This window comes from Cuculus canorus, chromosome 5 (genome assembly GCF_017976375.1).
Source record: "Cuculus canorus isolate bCucCan1 chromosome 5, bCucCan1.pri, whole genome shotgun sequence".
Classification (NCBI taxonomy): domain Eukaryota; kingdom Metazoa; phylum Chordata; class Aves; order Cuculiformes; family Cuculidae; genus Cuculus; species Cuculus canorus.
This window is the reverse complement of record NC_071405.1, coordinates 41,425,949-41,447,058: the sequence shown is the minus strand read 5'-3', so window position 1 is coordinate 41,447,058 and position 21,110 is coordinate 41,425,949. Positions and strand designations below refer to the sequence as shown.

Here is a 21,110-nt window from a genome sequence, read left to right as displayed (position 1 = left end):
CTGAAGCATGACACAGTTTGTTGTTTCTGTGGCTGCTTGCACAGAGGACTCTGCAGAGAAATAACAGAATCCAGACTTCCTTCACCAAATAGGAAATCAAAGGATGGGACTTTATTTTCTAAGTTTGATTCTTCTAATGCTTCAAGAAGCAAAGCCACAAATAACTATTGATCTTCAAATACATATATTCTTGCAAGAGGTTAGTGGCATGTTGTTCCTCTCCTGTTCTTAGGGCTTGTATGTCTAAAGGCTGAATGCGGCTCTGATGTCTCAGCATATAAATGCAGAGAGGAGTAGAGTCTTGTAGTTAGTAAGGATAGGGTTAATGAAGGAAGATGAAGTTGATTTGAACTTGAAAACTTTGTTTCTATTCCTAGCTTTTGCCCCAGATATTTTTTGTGTGAGCACAGGCAAGACATTTAATCCCTCTGTATCTCAGTTCCATATGTATAAAACAGGAATGAAAATACAATCTTTGTCCCACCCCTTTTTTATCTCATCTATTTAGATCTTTCATTTTTCAAGGTAAGGGCTGTTTCCCTGTGTATGTGGACAACTCTTAGCCCATCAGGACTCTGATCTAAGACAAAGCCCTTAAGTGCTATTACCATGTATTAGTAATAACAACAATAACAATAATAATGATAACAACAACAACAACAGCTGGAGTTCAAATTCTGACAGACAGCTCTGAGCCATTACATGTTCAGAGTGTGAAATACAGTCAAACCCAAGAAAGCTATTTTCATCAGGGACAAAAGTTAACAGTTTGGCAGGGTGACCAAATTTGGCGTCATGTAAGCTGGGCTTTGCAACTTCAGACTGTGAGTTTATTTATGGCATTTTTTCCCTTCCATCTCCTTAAAGTTCATTCTGCAACTGGCACTGTTTTAGAGCTGGCCCGTTGTGAGATCTACCCTGCTGCAAACAACATTTGGAAATCTGAAAAGAAGGTTTCTTTAATTAGCTGAAAACCAGAGCCCATAGTGTACTTGATATGAAAAATAGACCAAATTATAGTGGTATTCGTAGCCTGCTGGAATGGTTGGATGTTGTGGAAAAAAAAAATGTTTTTAAAGAAGGCTTGCCAAGAAACTGTTCTCTCAGGAAATGATAAATGGCAGTTTGGAGACTTGAGTGGCCTGTGCCGTATGTATGTGTCTTGGTAACTGCTGACTCAATCGTGTGTGCTCCTGATGGCTCCCACATTCACAGCACAGGGAATTTACAGTCCTGATTCACAAACTCATTACTGTCCCGCAGTTTGGGACTTTTACACATGGCCTTGGGATTGTTTTATCTGAAAACAATGCAAGCACGTTTCTTTAAATTACACTTCAGATAATCTTTTGGTTATCATCACTGCTAAAACCCTTGCAATTTCTTTTCCAAAACTAGAGTTTCTCTGAATATAGCCTGCCAGATTTGCTGTTTTCTGCTTGTTACCTATTTTTTTTAATAGTATGTTTTCTATGAAGTTGTGAACTTTAAATGACAGAAGAATGACAACATGGCTAGAATTTGCTTGACAGAGTTGTTTTTTTTAAAAAAAGTAAAAGAAAATGCTATCTCTGTGCACTAAAGATCTGCTTTAAACAATGTACTATGAAGTTGTATGAGTTCTTTACAGTGATATGTGCTGTTTACTATATACTGTTACTGTAGAGGATATGTTGTGTACAGGTGGACAAGCCTTTGGAGTGTACTCTTCTGAGTGGAAACAGTGATGTTTTCAGGCCCTTAATCCATTGACATCAAGCAGCTCACTCCTCTGGGGTGAAGGAGAAATAAGGAGTCATTGCTGCAAAATATGTCCTCTTCCTCAGTCACAGTGGGGAGAGAGAGAATGGTTCATGGAGTACACACAGGTCAAGAGATTTTTTTTTTCTCCTGTTGCACAATGAATCTGAATGAAAAGGTCACACAAATGGTAGAAAAAAATTGCCACTACGTAGCTGTGAAAATGTATACTGTGTGCTTGTAAACTACAAGATGAAGTACAGATTAAAGCGTTCAGAAATAATTTGATAGAAAATTGATCAATTCTTTGCCTTTAGCTTTAGTGTTAGAGTTTCTAGGCACCTTATGAAGAATTTGTGTGTTTGGCCATTTGCACCATTGAAAACCTTTTTAGCGCTCACATAGGAAGCAGTTGTGAAAATGGAGTATGCTGCAAAGATCCCTTCTCAGCCCTTGCTCTATTATTTTTCTGCCTTTGCTCCTCTTCTTTGCTGTTTCTGAACAAATTCTTCTTGTAATACCCTTTTACCTACCCCACTGTATGCAACTGTGGTGCAAAGCAGCTATAAACAGCTGGTAGAGAACCATCAGAGCTCCTTGCCTTTGGTAGAAGTAGTGTTACTTTTATGTTGAGGACAGCATGAAGCCTTGCAGTGTATTTAATTGAAGGAAGGACTTACGTAAAGTAACTTTCTGCTCTGTGATTTCCCAGTGAGAAATCTGCTTATAGGTTTTGCATGCAGTCTGACAGATTAGGAGAAGAGGAATGTGAAATGCAGGTATCTCTGCCCCCTCTGACCAGTTAGATGCTGGTATTCAGATTCTATACCATTGATTATTCAAGTTTTGCATACTGAGCTAAGGGAAGCACCAGCACGGATTAGCATCAGCGTGAGCAGGGAACGTCTGGGGAGGACTGCAGGTGACTGTAACTGGGGGAACTACATCAGTGACAAAAATGAATGCTGGCCTCGGGATATGAGTTCCAGCCTAAATTTAGATACATAAATAGCACCTCTGAACCTCAGAAATTATTTGACATTTCTCACATGCTTACATGTTTTGATAGGTCAGGTACTTTTATACTCTGAGAGATGGAAAAAATTTTCATTTACATGAAAGTCAAAAGAACATGTGTATATCTAAAAATAATTATAAACTTTAGATTTTAAACCAGTATCTGATTACGCTATTAATTTTCTGTATCCATTCAAATGTTCTGGGCTGTCTTCTTGTGCTCAGCAATGGGATACTACAGTCTTTCACCTTTTGAGACTTCAGAGTGTAGACCTCAGAGTGTGAGTATTTTTCCAGGGTTGCCTAGTTTTGCAACATAAGAATGACTGCTCTAGAAAAATAATGATGTCCGTCTCCTGGGGTGGCTGATTTAAAACCTCTGCCATGAGCAATGACCCCCGAGTGAGCAAAGTGCGTAATTAGTACAGGTGTTCACTGTACTAACAAAAGCATTTTTAGGCTTTGGGACTGTCTGCAATGATTGAGTTCATGTCATTTTCTATACGTGGCAAGCTCCTTTGTCCAGCACTGATATACAAGCCCTAAATTAACTGTAGAATTATAAATAGACCATAGTTACAATACCTAAGGAAAGAAACCTCATTTTGACCTCTTGTATTGTGCAGTCACTGTTATGGAAAGTTATAGACTATGTGTTTCACATATACTTTGTCCCAAATACATGGATCTTTCTCACGGAAAAGCTCACTTGGAGTCGAGGGCACTCAGAGAGAAAGGAAAGTATTGAGCACCTTGCAGCACTGCATCGCAAATGGCTTTGACAAAGTTTGACTTATATGAAATATTCTTATAGAAATGTTTCCCTAGGAAATTACACTCCTATGTGAAAGTTGTATTTGGAGAAACACTGTGATTTAAACAAGCTGCTTCTTTGGCCAGGGGCTTATTTTACTATTGTACTAGATGCTCTGTTGTGCTGCAGCAGGGTTAAAAAAAAGACAAAGAGTCAAGATAAAGTGATATTTGCGATGATGTGTCTTTATGTCTGCACATCATCTGCAGGCTGTGGATTTATTAGTTTTTCAGTCAGTAGAACTGTTATATAAATAATGCATATCAGAGCTGATCACACATGGTCTATTCACTTGCACATGTACACTGCGAGCAATGTCTGAGCCAGAGAGGAATAAGTGCAACCAGACCTCCTCTGCCTTCTCCGTAAATCAGATTTTAAAAAGCGGTCTCAGATACTTGTGTCCTCACAGTAGTCCATGTCCCATCAAGAAAGTTGCATCAGTGTGGTTATTATGGGGGTTTTTTAGGTGGTGTGGGTGCTGCTCCTGATTTAGCCATTATTTTCTGCCGGACTCAAGGCAATTCATTTCACTTTCTGTTATTTCCATTTCCTCAGCTGTGAATACTGGGTTTCATAAAGCATTTTGAAGCTTGGAGGTCAAAAATGAAAACAGAAGCACTTGGTATTTTTGTCATTTATATCATTCCCATGGTTGTTCAGCATCTATCTTAAAATTTAGGTGTAATTTGAGGAGATTATTTCTTGATTTGAAAAGGCTGTTGCTTGAATATATAAATCATCAATGCAGGTAACTCTAAGGTAAAAAGGAGCAACTTATACCTGAAAGGAACTGTGATGCTTGGGACTGAACTAAGTTCCTGTCACATTTCAGAGCAGATGTGTCTATCCTAAAATTGTTAGCTAATTCACATAAAGTCATCTGTAAAAATGAATGAAAATATCTTAATTAATTCAGAATGATGGTAGTGTTTTCATCTGTAAAGTCCTGAGTAGGTGCTGTCTGACAACCTCTTTTCAGAGGTTGCATGCTAGGCTGAATTAATTTTTCCACTGAGCAGCTGATTACTCTCTCTTTTGGATGAAAGGAAAGATACTACTTAGCAAAAAAAGATTAACAGAAGAAAGAAAATAAATATCTCCATTGTAAGCACTTTCAGTCTTTCAAGGAAAATATGCAAAGGGAAAATAAGAAATGTCTGCAGTTAAACCAGTTTGTGCAGTGATACTCAGGTCTTTCAAGTAAAACACCTTCTGACAGCTGTGAACACAAATGATCGATCCCAGGAGGAGAAAGCTGAAGCTTGCCTTAGAAAACAGGGGAATGATTCTGCGGTGTTCCCTTCCCAAAGTTCCACTGTCAATGAAGTCTGTCCTAACTGGTGCACAAGACAAATGTGGTCCCTCTGGGGAGGACCATCCTTTAGATTACAATTAAAAGTGATGTCTCTCATCACCTGCTACCACTGAAGATCCTGTAGCAGTCTTTGTCTCTCGTAGATAGGATTGAGTAGCTTCTTTCTGACACCATGATGTTCTCCTATACTTTCGTCATATCACTACTCTTTATTCCTGTCTGTAAATGCCATGGAGTGTTACCGTATGCCATGAAACAGATGCTGCCTCTCATCATAGAGAGCTACATTTTCTTTTTGATTTAACAGGGGCTAGTGCAGCCCTTAATGGCAGGAGCTTAAGGAAAGAGATCCAGTAACGTATTAATGTTCTGGCTTTGGGCAACTGATAACAGTAGTGGTAGGAGGTGGGAGTGGAGAAGGGAAACACCACAAAGCTTAATGTGCAAGACTGTCATCACCTTTGCCTGAAGGATCTTACAGTATGTCATCATGTCTAGACTATATGTACTGTGTTATCTTGTGTAGAACTCTGCTGTATCATAGGATAAAGCTCAAATCCTTTTCATTTTGAAAGTAATGATCATCATTATCTTAAGAATGAACAAGTCAGGCTACTGCATATGAGCCAGAAGAATAGCAAGAGGTGGATGGACATCTAACATCTGGAGCTGGGCAGGTCATTTAGTCTTCAAGCCTGTCATGATGATTAATCAGCTAGGACAGACTGTGTGCCTTTTGCTTCCACCACAGAGCAGTTGCTTACACCTCTGAACAGTTTCTTATGCTGCCAATAGATCCACAGTTTTGATTCACAGTTTACTAGTCTGAATAAATGCCCAGCCTAGCTATATTCCTGCAAGATGTTATTGACCAAGAAAAGCACTAAGGATTTTTTATTATCTTTTTCATCCATTAAATTTTTCAAGCACATTATTTTATCAGAAACATTTGTTTACTTTAGAAGTCTCTATAGCTTAGAATGTTATGGAGAGGAGCCTAGATATTTTAACTGACTCAAACCCAAGGAAACCTGCAATGGAATCAATATGGAAAGTTAACTTGTTACCAGCAGCAGCCACGTGATCTGTCTTTTAGTTTTCAAAATTAATCAAGCCCCTAAGGTGTTAGGAAATTGGCTTAAAGCCATAAGGTTGTATTTAAGCAAAAAAAAAAGGAATCAGATATCAAGAGTCTTTAATATCTAATTTCTGAGACCTTGGTGTACACAGAAGACCTGTTTTGAAAGTTTCCTCTGCAATAATGTTGGTTGGAAGCTAGGTCTGCTGTTCTCACATAGCTGGTTGTCTTCAGAACTTGGCATTTAAAGAAAAATGTCTAAAACTACAACATGCATAACCAAATAATCACTTCATTTCCCTCAGATTCAACTGGCAGAGCTGTTGAACTCCTGCAGGCATGGTAATGACTTTGTATGACCCATGAAATTTGACTGAAAACCCTTCTTCATTAGCAGTAGGTTGTCTTTGTTGTAGTTTTGCTCCTGGTATTGCCAAGATCTACTAGTTTGCCTTTATTAATAATACCATGACAGCCAACAAGCAGTTTCTTTTCCTCTTAAACATGAGTTTGCACTGGTAAATATATTACGTTCTAGTTCATTTGTTGGTTATTTGCTGCCTTATGATTGCATCTGCCTCCACTTTTGGAAGCAGTCTCTAAACAAATGAAATGTAGTTTTGGGATGTCCAAGGCAACTTGATTTTAGAGGATGCAGAGCACTTGCATCTTCTCAGGATTTCAGTGGTTTTGCTCTGTGCTTACATTTCTATAAAGTGAAAGCATTTTTATTTTTAGAGTATTCTGAAGGAGATACGTCTGAGGATATGATTTCAGCCAAAGTGAATGGCAATTGGAAAGGCTAAGGGACTACAGTGTGCTCTCAGACTTTTTATCACCAACAAATTTCACCTCTGATCTCTGTGCAGTGCCTGGGAATGAAAAGTGGCTTTGGAATTGTGTGTGATTTTCTTTCGTTCCACCAAGCTTTCCCACTGAGATTTTCTGTCTTATATCTGTCTTTGTAAAGCTTTATGCAATGGCAAAACAAGAGGCCTCCTCCTTTCTGAGGAGCAGACTCAAGCAAGAATACGACCCTGTTTTTTTGTGTTCAGAATGGGTGCAAACTTGCCACCTTATTTATCACCAGGATTTCCAATATTCAAATGCCATGGCCCATAAGTGACTTCTCCATAATAATATTTATCGAAGTATTTCTGGTCTAATTATTCATGCTGAGTTTGTTCTCTGAAAATTTCTCTTGACAGAATCTTTTTTGAGATTTTTCTTTTGAAAACAAATTCATGACCACATCAAACAGATTCATGTTGCTGTTGGTTTAATTACCAGCAGCCCTCGGGGAATCTGAAAACTCAATGTTGTTCTAATTGCTTCTCTCCCTTTCGCTTCCCCACTGCTTTTTCCTCTTCCATTTTTGAATGCTGCAGAAGTCATTGTATAGCTGTTAATTTTTTAAGCCCATTTTAGGCACAAAGGAGTTTATGTCTTTTTTTTTCCCATGCAGTAACAATCAAATCCAAAAATAATGAGTAGATTATGAATGCTAAAAAAGGCCAAAAATCTTTTTTTTAAAAAAATTGTTTGAAGTCATCTTGGTTTTTAACTTTTTAAGCTAAAAGCAGGTAGTGGTGCCATGCCATGCCACAGGATCAGATCCATAGCCTGTAGATATATCTCCTTTTCTGTTCCAACCAGAAAACCCAGTGCACTTCGTCTGGCTTTATTCTCTTTGAAAAGCATTATGGAGGCCTCATGTGTGTGAAACATAACATAAGTGATGCTGGCCTAACTCGATGTGATATATGGCATATTTGTTTTAAAAAGAGCAGCAGTCTCAAATCTGTTTTGAATTAGGAAAAATGTTTGAGAGAAAGAAAGGAAAAAAGCAGCCTTTTTGTTGCAGGCATCTGAAAAATAACAGTTTGGAGGAAAGAGGAAAAATGGTCAGGCAAAACCCAACAGTTAAAGCTGAAAAATGTATTTCTAACACTGGGGATTATGAGTGTATATGTTATTCTTTGTTTTTTAAAAAAATAGAATCTTGGCAACTTGAGTGCATACTATGATGATCCAGAATGAAAACAGCTACTCAATGGTGAAATTATCAGCAGTACTCTGGCAAGAGGTTATTATTCATAGTCTCAGTATCATAAGAGAGCCAGAGCCAAGGATTCAAAAAGCAAAACATTCCCCTTTGCAGAAAGGTCAAGATTAGTCACTTTTGTTTTCTGTAATTGGTGGAGGTTGGGTTGTTTAGGGGTTTATTTTGTTCTGGAGAAGACTTTGGGATATAATTTTATGTTAGTTGGGTCTTTTACTTTTTTTTTTAACTGTGGTGTGTTGTAAATATGCCAGTGTTCCACATTGGAAATGGGAAACTGCAGCTAGGGGAAAGCTGTTGTCTGATAGCCAAACTTCTGACAACAGAAATATGGAGTGATATTCAGAGGCTGTACTGCGGTGATTAAACCAGCAGAAAGAGTCTTCCAGAGGCAAGTACCATGGGGAGTTTTCTTCCCATCTGTGGAACTGAAGCATCTGAACTATAAGTGCATGCTAGCTAAGCAGAGTTTCTCTCCTCTGCAGATAGGTATCAGGGTGCTTAACCAGAAGGATACAACATAGAAATGTTTTGCTGAACAGGAATGCAATTGAGAATGAGAAACCGATCAGTTCTCCAACCTTCTGTCTCATTGAAAAACAGAAAAGTGCTTTGAAGTTTTCTTTGAGATCTGAAGATCTGCCCAGAACAGGAAAAAGAATTTTAACATTTTGTTAGAGCTCCTCCTTCCAAGTTGAAGTTAAATGTTTAGTGTATCTGAAGGTGGGCCATTAACTTTGCTGCCTCAGTTTTCCCCACTTTGGGCTAGCAATAACAGTAGCTATCTACTAGAGTGTTCTACTACATAGGTGCACAAAGGTTCACACAGTGCTGTAGATATATGATGCACTTAATGAACACCATTTATTTTATAACTATATCCAAACTATCGCATAAAGATAAGGGGCTTCTTTTCCTGGTTTCTTTCATCAATACTTTCCTTAAATTTCATGTTCTCTCAAGCCCGTTTGACATCCTCTGTAAGGCTGGATTTCAATTTATGCATAATCTGGGAAACTGTTCATGATGATCATGCTAGATGGATGTCCAGTGATATTTGTGGATACATAATTTTTTATATCATTGATTCACTTATAAGGAAAGAATCCCTCTCTTCTTCCCAACTTGTGTCTTATTTTTAAAAGGAAATGAAAGACAGTTGTGTCTGGTCAAAGAGATATTATTTCCTGAAGGTGGGGCTGTTGTAAATGAAGATAAGCAAATTCTTGAAAAATCCAGAATATTCTGTTAACAGGACAGGGGTATTTTGTCTTCTTTACTAGCTTCTGATAAAAAAATTATATTTTGAGACAAGACCCTAAACTTCAGTTTCCTGGCTTTGAGCAATGAGAGAAAAACATTCCTGGCTCCCTTGTTCATCTACCCATAGTCTGTTAGTCTAGAGGAAAGGGTTAAAAAAATAAATATCTGACCTTTGTAATATTTTAGAGAAAAAAATGCTGTATCCTGAGGCTACGCTGGGCCAAAGACTGTAGATTTTGGACACTGTCCTAACTTGAAAATTTCCATGTGTTTTAAGTCTTGTCTCATTTATCGTCAACAAGAGTCAACCACAAATTTTAATTGCTTGGCTATAGCCCTCTAGATGCCAAATAGATCTGAGAGTGTTGCGCAGATCTGGGCATGCACTCAGTACTCCGAGGCCAGCAGGGCTGGCCTGGTAGCTAGAGAGTGATGAGCCAGAAGAGGGGCTTCATGGCCCAAATCTACATCTAGAGCTAACGAAAGGTTCTCAAGAAGAGCTGATTTGCAGTGGTTCAGATTTTTCAAATAAGCCAAATATTTTTGCAAGATGATGTTAATACCAGCAGCAAAAGCACTGAGCCAAGGTCACCGTGCTCAGCTTTCACTTCTCAAGTAGCAACCATATCCAGTCTCTGTTTCCAACCATCTCCTCCAGACAAATCCATTGTGGTCTTCATTTCTGTCTTTTCTAGCAGCATCTTAGGACACCCCTTTCCAACTTTTTTTACCCTCGAACCTTTCTGAATCCTCTCCACTTCATTTTACCTTGCTTCCTTTAGTCCAGCAGCAAATTATAGCCAGTTAATTTTATGAAGGTGACACGTAAAAACCAAATCAACTTGTGTGCTTGTGAATTTTTATTTCTATTCATAATTTTTAAGATCTTAAAGGAATTGCTCTCATATAAGCACAGCACCTGTTGTTGCTTTTTGTTTCTTTGTAGGTCTCATTTAACAGGTCTCTTGTACCTAAATTTTTGCCTGATACTGATCTGCAGCTTTTATTTACATAAGGATTGTGTACATGATTCATGTGTAAGTGGCTAGAAGTAGTCAAAGATAGTTGTGAAGAGCTCTGTTTCGTTGTGTGACATCATCTTCAGCTACTGCTATTCCTGAAGGCTGTATCTTCATTTTCATTTGGGAAAAGTGACAGTATCATAAAAGACGTAATTATGAAGACAGACTTTGAGGAAGCTTTTAGAAAAAAAGATGTTTTTCTTTGAGGAAAGACATTTGGAAAGGAAAAATTATTGTCTGTGGTATCATTACTTGCTTATCAAAATTGCTTTCCTAATTCTAATGGAAAGAAAGAATGCATTGATTGACCCTGTCATTTCTCCTGTTTCCTATAGCATGAATATCTGGTACCCTAGATCTTGTGCTGTACAATTAGTACTAAATTCTTCAAAGAAATCAAAAAATTACATTAAAATGCCACAGTAACTAATCAAATGGCCATATGTTGGTGTTACTAGCTTGGTTCACTTCCTAACATAATTAGGAAAAATGTGTGACAAAACTGAGTTTCTATACAGTGCATCAAGGGTTTCTTATGCTGAGTCAAGCCCTTTTTAATAGTAGTTCACTGATATCAAGGTAACTTCCAGAGAATCAAAGCCAGCAACTGGCTTATAAATCCTGGTTGTTTCTGTGCTCTGACCCTCACTCAATGACTCAGAAGTTTCCTCACAGCCCCAGGTCATCACCCTCTGTTGAAAACATGAGTTACACGTGCGGATTAATGGAGAATTATCAGCAGCCATTTAGAGACAAAAAATAAGGGTTTTGTTACACTTTCAAGATGTGTAGGAGAAATATTTTATTATAAAAACACAGAGTAAGATGAGACCAGCAACAATCTCAGTTTGCTGAAAAAAATGGAAACATTTTTAGTATCTCAAAGCAAAGAAGAGATTGGCACTGATAGCTTTATGCAAGAGAGCTGGTTTTAGGACATAGTGTGTAGCAAGTGCCTTTCTTTCCAAATATGCTTTTTGTCTCAAATTTATTCATTTTATTTGTCATTTAATACAGTGGTTACAGTGTTAATATAATATTTTCAGTGCCTAGAAGATTACTTGTCACATGTAACCCCCAAAACCTGTTAATTTTGTTCCTTAGAAACTCACCCGTTATGTTTTTCTAGCAGTGAGTAATCTCATATTAGAGGAAAGTGTTTTCTCACTGGCTTCACTTCCTCTATCCTTCCCCTAGACACCGCACACATACTTCCTTCTTTGGCCAACACTCAAGAGAAAGTACAGACAGTCTGGAGAACAAGCCTTCTTTCGTGCAGATTATATTTTGCTATAAACACCTCGGTGATGGGTATATAGCCTCCAGCAAGACTGCTGCGTGGTCTCTGGCAAAAACATAAACAAATTGAAGCCAGAAGCTCTGATAAGGGGATTCACAAGAATCTAGGATCTTGGGTATTGTAAACAGAAGGGAGATTTTTTTCCCATGATTTTTGAAGAATCATGTACTTAAGAGAGAAACTTTCTTCAATAACACTAAACTATGGGTCTCTCCTGCCACTATTATAGAGAAATGTTTAAAATAAATCCTCTTTGAAGATTCGCAAACCTGTCCCAGAGCTTCTTTAGAAAGCCACTCATAACAACATATTTGTTCTGGGTCACAGGACCTTCAAAACTAAAGCATTAACTTTTAGAAATATTGAGATACCAAGATCTCTAGGGACTTCACAAGCAGAGAAGCTGCTCCCTGAAGCTTCTTCAAATATTCTTCAGAAAAGTATTTAAATAGCATGGATCTCACCAAAGAAAAACGTGATTTATAACCACACCTTTTCTTGCAAAACACGCTCCCTGTTTTCTTAAATGCCATTTGATACTGATACCTTCCTTGATATCATTGCCATTAACAGGTATCATAAATCCTGGAATGTTTTTTGCCTCTTATCTTTTCTTCAACTGAGTTGTTAGTATGCCAGACAATTATTTTGCTAACAGAAAGGACATTTTTGTGTGTTTTTCTGAAATATAAAGCCAGCTTATTACTGAGTATAGTATTAAACAGCAAACATTAAGGATTCTATACTACAGTATTCACAAGGATGCATAGCTGAAGAAGTCATCAGTTTCTTTCCCAGAAGTTTGCTGCACTACACAGTAATAAGGTCCTCCGTATTAAGAGGCCACCAGGAGTGATAAACACATGAAGATCTCACCAGTCATCTTCACTTATTTTGAAAAAGTGCCTTAAAGAGTTGGTTCCCTTTGAGCTAAAAAGCTGCATGCTCAGGAATGAATACTACTCAAGATAAGGCAGGATAGCAGATTTGGGTGTCTGAAAGGAGCTGTAATTTTCCTTTATCATATTTTCATTCAGCCAACTGTAGCTTGCATTCTGGTTTGCCTCTTCTCCTTTAGCAGCTTCCTGCTTGGATTTCCATATTAAGAACAAGCATAGTCCCCCTGAAGCTACTGAGTGAGCACTGTGCTGATAAAAAATCTCTTGATTAAGCACAAATTATTATTTTAGTAAGTCAACCGTGTTAAGCCCGTGGGTAGGTATAAACCACCATTCTGTCCAAATGGAATGTAAGTTTTACACTTAATAATATTCACTTTTGAAATGTATGAGAATGAAGGACACGTGTGACAGCTTTAATCAACAGCGTTAATCAACTTTGATCTCTTCAGATCATGGAGCAGCACTTGGCATAACTTATTAGTAACTTGTGCTCTTTTTGGCCTAAACTATGTTCAACTCCAAATCTTGTCCTCAGTTTTCTCACTATCCTGAATACCGATGGCTGAAAATACCATTCTCCTGCTCCATAATTCCATCTGTCCTTGCCACTTCCAGGTAAATCTCTGTAATAAGTTTTGGGAATGGGTCTCCAGAGTGCTGCTTTTTACTTCTCCATTACAGGAGACTTTCCTCCAGAAGAGTGGTCAACCATTGAAACAGGCTGCTCAGGGAAGCGGTGGAGTCTCCATTGCTGTAGGTGTTCAAAAAACATGTAGACTTGGCACTGCAGGACAGGGCTTAGTAGGCTTGGTGGTGTTGGGCAGACAGTTGGACTTGATGATCTTAGAAGTCTTTTCCAATTTTAATGATTCTATGATTCTACGTCCCTGGAGTCACTCAGGCTTCTTTGTTTGTTTGGGTGGGGTTTTTTTTTAAGAAAAAAGTAAGTAAAGAAATTCATTGCTACATTTTAGCCCCTGAATCATACCATGGACTTATGAATGCTTAAAATCACAGGGCATTTAAAATTAATATAATGTGAAAAACTGCAGTATTTTAATAAATTACTTATTATTTTGTTCTCTCATCACAAGAATAGTCTCTGTCACAAGCGCCTCCTGAAATGCCTTTTATATGTTTATAAAAATTAGTATATCATTTTATATCCAGTTGTAGAGGACTGCTTCTCCTGAAAACATGACCTAAGAGGATCTTGTGGTTCATAAGAACTACATCATTGCCACTAGTCTCATGTGTGGAGTTTCAGAGTAGTCATGTGCCTCTGTAACTTTTTAGGGAGAGCAAAAATCTGTTCTGTGACACAGCACATTTCTTCATGATGTGCCATTTTAGATCTGTGCTCTAATCTTTCAGCCTTTTTTAAGAGCTATTTGGCTTTTTTTTCTTTCCCCTCAGTGCACTGCATGGATGGGCTTTTTTTATTAGTTCAAAACCTGTTTAAATTTGTTTCTCTCCACCTGTGCTCAATCTGTGATCCTTGGATCTTTTTTTAAAAAAAATGCTTGTCTCAAAGGATGGAAAAATCTTGTTTTCATACAATATTTCAGTAATGCTTAGGAGTAACTGTGATGTGTAATTTCTGAAGTTTCAAACACTGCTTCCTCTCCCCAACAACTATAAAATACAAAGGAAATTATTTGCATATGAAGAATTTGATCATCCAAACATCATGCTTCTGATGAAACATAAATCAGCTAGAAAGAGCTTACTTGGTTTTTCCTAAAAGAAACAGATCAGTCTGAGTTATTTTTCTATGCAATTAACACTGTTTGCTATTTTAAGTAGAGGGATCAGAGTTGTCCAAAACAGTTAAGACTATAGCAACATCAGCAGTTTTTCTGTTTGTTTTGCTTTTATTCATTCTGGCATCATAGCTAATTTCTAATCAAGTCAAAGTGTTTGAAAGTATGATTCAGGGGAGATGATACACCTCTCTAAGCTAAGTGCATAAAGATCATTTAATAAAAAGGGCATTGCACACAGTGACATTTTTCTACTGCCTATAATTATCCCTGCAGCAAACAAGTGAATGATGTATTTCAGGATGTGTGTTTGGATGATGATGAGCTGATTGGGATTGCTAATAAACTAGGCCATTCACCAGCTTGCACATCAGCAGCCTATGATGACAGTAGAAGTTGCTTTCTGTTAGCTTTTAATTCTCTTTTTAAAATGTCTTATAGTTTAAGCAGACACTCATTTGGCAGAATCAAGGATGGGGGCAAATGTCTCATTTGTAAATATTATCTTTTCTGATCCAATCCCAAGAAGCACGAGCAGAGCAATGCACAGAAAACCAGACTACTCCTTCTCTTGTAATATCCAAAGAAGATGTTACTATTTGAGATTGATGATTCTGTCCAAGATTGATCCAGAGCCTGCTGAAGTCACTGGAAGTCTGTAATTGCCAAGAACTACCACTGACTTCAGCATGTCTTGGAGCGAGCCCTTCACGGGCTCAGAACTCCCTGGGAAAAGGCTTGCTTTATTGGAAAGCAAAACTAGTTAAACAACAGTTAAACACAACCAGCTATCTGGACCTTCTTCCACAAAAGGTTTGTGGCTTTAGGGTCCTGCCCCAATAAGCAGGAATGTGGAAGATGAAGGTCTTTACTTTTTATCTCATAGCTCAGTTCAATAGTTAGCTTCTGCCTCTACTTCTGTGGGCCTCTTGCACTCCATAGCTGCAGCTGCCAAACCTCGTTCCCTAGAAAAAAATAGACAATTATCTCTGGGAATTTATTTCCCAGTAAGAATATTCACATCTCAGTTCTCTCCAGTACTTCATCACGAAGATGCACAGCTGTTGAAGGACTATCCAGATCTCAGTCCAACCTACTGTCATGTTCAATACCTCATCACTGCAAGAGTTTCATAAATGCATATTTTCCGGATATATCTTCAGTCTGTGTTTCCTCTGGTAATCCCTGCCTGGAATCACAAATTAGGAAGCATATATATATATATATATATATGTAAATCCCCTAGTTAGTTGAGAATAATTAGCAAAAAGACATTTCTCGTTAGGGGAAGAGTTGTCCTTCAGACTCTGAAGACAGCTGTTTGTCTACAGTCTTCCACTGCAGTCCTTCCAGAGCAACTGTCTCACAAAGCAAGTGACACCTGGGCAGGGAGGATGGAGGAATGAGATATTTTTACAGGTCTCCCTAGCACTGATTTGTACTGTCACGTGTAGGGCATCGTGAGTTTGCCATCTGTGATGGGCATCACTGGGGCAAAGCGTGCATTTTTGTAAGGGAGTGAACAAATACTGAAGAAACGAAAACCTGATGATCTGCTTGATTTTCCATCTGTCTTTTCTTCTAGAATTCTTGAACTTATATGTTCTTCAGCTTCCTCATTTGAAGAATCTCATCTTTCAACAGCTATTTCTATCCAGAATTACTAGTATTTCATGTACCATCTAGGGTGCTTTGCCTAATGTTTTCAAAACCATCTGCAAAGTATAAATCTCTGGCACCTCATATTTTTAAAGCACTATATCTGCTTCCTTACCAGTTGTACAAAGTGTTTGAAAAAAAACAGCATTTTCTCTATAGTGGAAAAACATTTTAGTCTCTGCTGAAATCCTACAGGTTTGTTGATGTTCTGCTCAGTCTTACTGTCTTTTACTATCCTGTGTGATACTTGGATGATCGCCAGACACATATAAATTGCTCCCACTCATGCTCTCTCTGGCGGTTTTATGTGCCTTTCACTACTTTCTAGCAGATATTTTAGGCAGCAATTTATTCCTATCATGGTTTTTTTTTTCTGCTTACTTTCTTTCCCTTCTTAAAACCTACTACATCTTTTTGCCGAGAATTTACCTAGTGTTTTAGGATTCCTGTGGATTGATGGGTCAGAGACTACAATGGCAAAGTTGTGGCTTTCTCTGTAGGCTTGTAGAAGGGAGTGGGAGGCCATAAGACTCTTACTGCCCAATTTCAATGCTTGCCATACCAAGATGCAGAGAGTGGGCATGACTTTGAAGCTGGAAGTGCCCATCTTCCCCTCAGGACATCTGCCTCAGTACACTGGAGGCAACACGGAGACGATGCTTCCTGTGACAGATAAAAGGAGTGGTACAGATTACTTCTTGACTGGAAAATGCGAGAAATCAGAGACTTAGTCTGTGGTGCTCCTAGAAACATTTTGTTCTTGATTTTCCTCTTGAGTGCCACAAGTGTACACCAAATAGAGTATAAATTTTGGACAAATCCATAACCTGGTCTCTATTAAGTACTCTGATTTTTCATTATATTTCTCCTAAAGATTAGAAGAATGAGCAGAAAAGGAGGAATTAAATAATTTAAGGGGCTTCTGTCTAAAGACAGAAGAAAATAAACATTATGGGTTCAGGCTGAAACTTCCCTTGCAGCCCCCCAGTTGAAAAATTAGCTTTCACCCTTCTTAAAAAAGTTTTCGGCTTGCTGTGAATCATGTCACTCAAACAGCAGCACTAGTGAACACTGCGTCATTGCGGGGGTGAGAGTGTAAAACTGAATCATGCCCCACTCCCAGCCCTTGCCACAAACTCCAGCTGCTATACACTTGCATCAGCAAAAATATCTGTGGGGCATTCTGTGGCCTGAGCTGGTAATTGGGCCCAAATGTAACAAAGAGCATCAGTCAATCCGAGCTTAGAGTTGATTAGATCACTGCAAGTAGAGCAAATATTTACTAGAGCATATTGATATTATTAAGGCAAATAAGCACGCTAGAAGTTTATAATGTTTTCCTAAAAAAAAATGATATATTAATAACAAAAAATAACACAGAAACTCAGTTCTGGGACTTAGTTCTATATCCCAGCATGTCTTTAAAAGCCCATTTGTCATGCATTCATCCAGGTATAAAATTAGTGTCAAAGCACATACCAGAGGTATTAACAAGCCTGTCCACATCCAGGTCTGACCTATTGCATTACATTTCTAGTACTTTTTTTGACAGACTATGAGTTTGTGGTGTCTTCATAGTGGTTGTGGTGATACTAATTAAGAAAACTGTCTTTTTAATATTGCATTTGTGTCTCCTAGTTTCTTGCAGTTTTCTCATGTGCTGCTACTAATCGAACCTTTCCTTTGCCTTCATAGGTTACACAAATGGACCAGAAACTGAACCTCATTACAGATATGCTGCATCGTCTGGTTTCCCGGCAGCAGGGGGATCAAGGGAACAATAGATCATCTCAGAGAGGCAACAACGTCAATTCAGATCTTTTCCTCCCTAATAACACTTTGCCAACCTATGAGCAACTGACAGTACCGAGAAGAAACGAAGATGATATATCCTGATGAGGCATGAGTCTGGGTTGGGTTCTTCCCACCATTCACCTTTAAATGGGACAGAATATTGAGAACCTGGAATTAATTAAGTTCATCAGCCATCCAAGAAAATACACTACTGTATCTATACCACTAGTCTTGAATACACTCTTCGAAAACCACTCATAACAGCTGAAGGATCGCCAGGCTGTCTTCTACCAGGCACAACTTACTGAAGCTCCACATTGATTTTGTTCAGAAACAGATGATCACAGCTAATTATTTCTCAGAAAGACCAAACCAATGTAAAGACAAGCAAAATGGCAAGGATTTAGAGCTCATTCAATAATAATAATAGTAATAATAATATTCTAATAATACTTGAAGTTAGATGGAAGAAGTGCATTCTGTTTATGAATCTGCAGATAGCAATATATTTCTACTACTAAGATTTTTAAAACAAACTAGGATAACTTATGTTGGTTTTATTATATAAACACACACTAACATTCTAGAGAATTACAAACCACATACTGAATGATTTTCTTTTTCTGTTTTATTTTAATGTTGCTACATAAACAGTTATCAGATAATGAATGTTTTTTTAAAATCTGTTTTTCTTCAGGGAGGAACAAATCCTTAATCTGGAACAATACTATTTATAGTGGAAAGTGCTATAGATTTTTTAAGATATCAGTTTTTCATGGGGAGACAATAAACTATTACATAGAAAAAAAATTATTCTGCTTTCTAGAAAATTGTTGCCAAAGAATTTATGTATAAATAGAAAACACAGTGCTCTGAATGTACTTCTCCTGAACTACCTTTTTAAAAAGAAGGCCCACCACTTCTTGAAGTTACTGGGTTTTAGCTTACAGTCACCAAGCATAGTACAAGAAGCTGAAGTAACTGGACTTGCTGGTCAAGTGCTTGAGCTGGCCACTTACTGAGCATGCATAATCCTCACAGGAATTGAGGCCCCGGTTCAGGAAAGCATCTCTCATCCAGACAGCATATGTGACAATTTGAATAGTTTCCTGAATAATGTCTTGAGAAATTCAACTCCCTGCAACAGTCATTTGGTATTGAAAAGTGCCAGCTCTAATTTAGAGGACTGAGAGCCTCAGCTACAACCCACAGAGCTGAACCACGTTACCCAGCATGCTAGCTGCAATAAAGCCACTGGTGTTTGTCTCAGTGTGATTTTTCATATATACAACATGAGCACAATCTGGGCTTTGATTGCTAAGTTGGAAATACAGCCCTTGCAGATAGTCAGTACCTGTGCCAGAATAGCCCTGCTTTGAACAGGGAACATCTTTAAAGCTGACAGTGTGTTGCAAAAAGCTATTTAGTCCAGGATGGTGGTGGTGGTGGTAGACAATACAGCTGGCAAAAGAGGGAGGTGTAGAGGAATTTATCAGCTGTTGCACTTTGAGCATCATACACAACCAGTTCACCCCATTCCCCTCACGGCAGAGCTTGTACCCCATGGGGTCTTTCTCCCTCTCCCAGAAAACTGATGCTCTAAAGCATCTTAACTTTGCATAGCAGTTAATGTCATTGGTCTTTTATATCTTTGAGCAGTCTGGAATACTGATAACGTAATGAACTGAGATTGCAGGGAAACTTCTTGTAGAACTGCTCATGTACTGGGCTTTCTTTTCAACATTTCATCTCTTTCACTTTGACTGCAGAGAAAAGTATACTGTATTTAACTTTACAGATTATATTACAATTATCCAGCCTCACTGCTGTACAGTAGATAAATGTTAAGGGTGTAGAAATTTACAGGCATAAACAGGAATTGTATCGGGCATTATGTTTTATAGAAATCAAAATTACTGTCATGATTTTGAACATTTTTTAAATGAGATTCAATATGTAATTTCTGGTTCTCAATCAGCCTGTTAATTTCCTATTAAAATATGGGACAAGAGTGTCATGTCTTTTGGTTGTTCTAAAATCCGGGCACTTCATAAACATAGGAAAGCTGTTGAATTTGCTTTTTTTTTTTCTCTTAGCCCACTCAATAGTGTACAGATGCCTTATTTGCAATGCAGGTCTGGAAACTTGCTGACCTGCTGATTCTTTACTAGAAAAATAAAATCAGCTCGGGTGGCCTTGGGGAGAAAGCTGTGTCTTTTAGCCCTTGCTGAAAGCAACCAGGTCTATGCATTTCAGTTCTAAGGGTACTGTGTTAACCAGAAAATGCATTCATTCCTACCTGCTTGTTCTCAAGACCATAACTCTGTTTTCTGTTTGGCAGCTGATCTCAGTGATAACAGTTTGGCATAACAGACATTTCATGTAAAAGATAATTTCCCTTTCTTGATGTGACAGTTGGTCTATATCCATCTGAAAATCAGCTACAAAATCCTCGGAATAACTAGGTTTTACACATTCTCCAGGCTGATGGCGAGACATTGTGAGGTTGGTGATTGCTTACCTTAGTCCAGCTGATCCCTTCAGAAAGAACAGCAGTTCTGAAACCGGTTACTTCAAATCTAATAATCCACCTCAGCCTAAAAAAAGATGATCCAGTTTGTTGGCTGAAGAGGAATTTCATAAAATGAGCCATCCAAATTTGCCATGGAGACACTTGGAAATAGCCATCCCAAGTGCTAACTGAAGACAGGTCTGACCTATTTGCTCAAAGGACCAAACTGCAGTTATCTGCATGCTGGGGCTTCATACCTTAATGCGTTCTCCTCAAAGTAGGTACTTAAGTGTCTTTCTTTCTCGGAGCATTGTGGAACAGCAGCAGCAGGAAGATGAGATAAACACCTGAACGCTGGTCTAGCCTGAATTAACCAGCATGCAGTGACTAGATCTTTCTGCCAGAAACTTACTTGCTAATGTCTGCTGTTCATCCAAACTGTCCAGAGCATGTTTTATTCAAATGGGTAGGAAATGTTTGTAAGTAGCCTGAAGGGGAGCACAGGAAACTGTAAGGTAAGCGAAGTCTTGACTTTATGATTTTCTATCCTGTTTTTGTAAATTGTGTTAAAATAATGGCATCTGAGGCTGCAGAAAGGAGTCTCTTTCTTGAGTCACTCAACAGCAGTTTGCGTTTCAGGACTGGTGTAAGCTAGGCCTGCCTAAAACAATAGAGGTCAGCTCAAAAAAAGTAATCTAAAAAAAATGAGCTGGGTCAGCTTCCCCAGCCTACCAGAGTCTGGGTGCCGCACCAGATGTGGAAGGTAGGAAGCCAGTCCACAGGAGAGAAGGAGAAATATGGGGGTGCCCAGCTGAAGGTGGCAATGAAAGCTCAGCCTGTCTCAGCCCATAGCAGAGGCAGAATAA

At 38.4% G+C, this 21,110-nt stretch overlaps 1 protein-coding gene across 5 annotated transcripts in view; it reads left to right on the top strand.

Moving 5' to 3' along the window:
* Nucleotides 1–19,765, top strand: part of KCNQ1 (potassium voltage-gated channel subfamily Q member 1) — a 362,029-nt gene extending 342,264 nt beyond the window's left edge. For 4 of the 5 annotated variants that reach the window (XM_054068731.1, XM_009571924.2, XM_054068732.1 and 1 more), the window contains one exon: nucleotides 17,634–19,765. In XM_054068731.1, coding sequence (XP_053924706.1) covers nucleotides 17,634–17,834 — 201 coding nt within the window. In that variant the 3' untranslated portion in view covers nucleotides 17,835–19,765. The remainder of the gene's footprint in view (nucleotides 1–17,633) is intronic. The other variant, XM_054068733.1, reaches the window with a different exon arrangement.
* The last annotated feature ends 1,345 nt before the right edge of the window (nucleotides 19,766–21,110 follow it).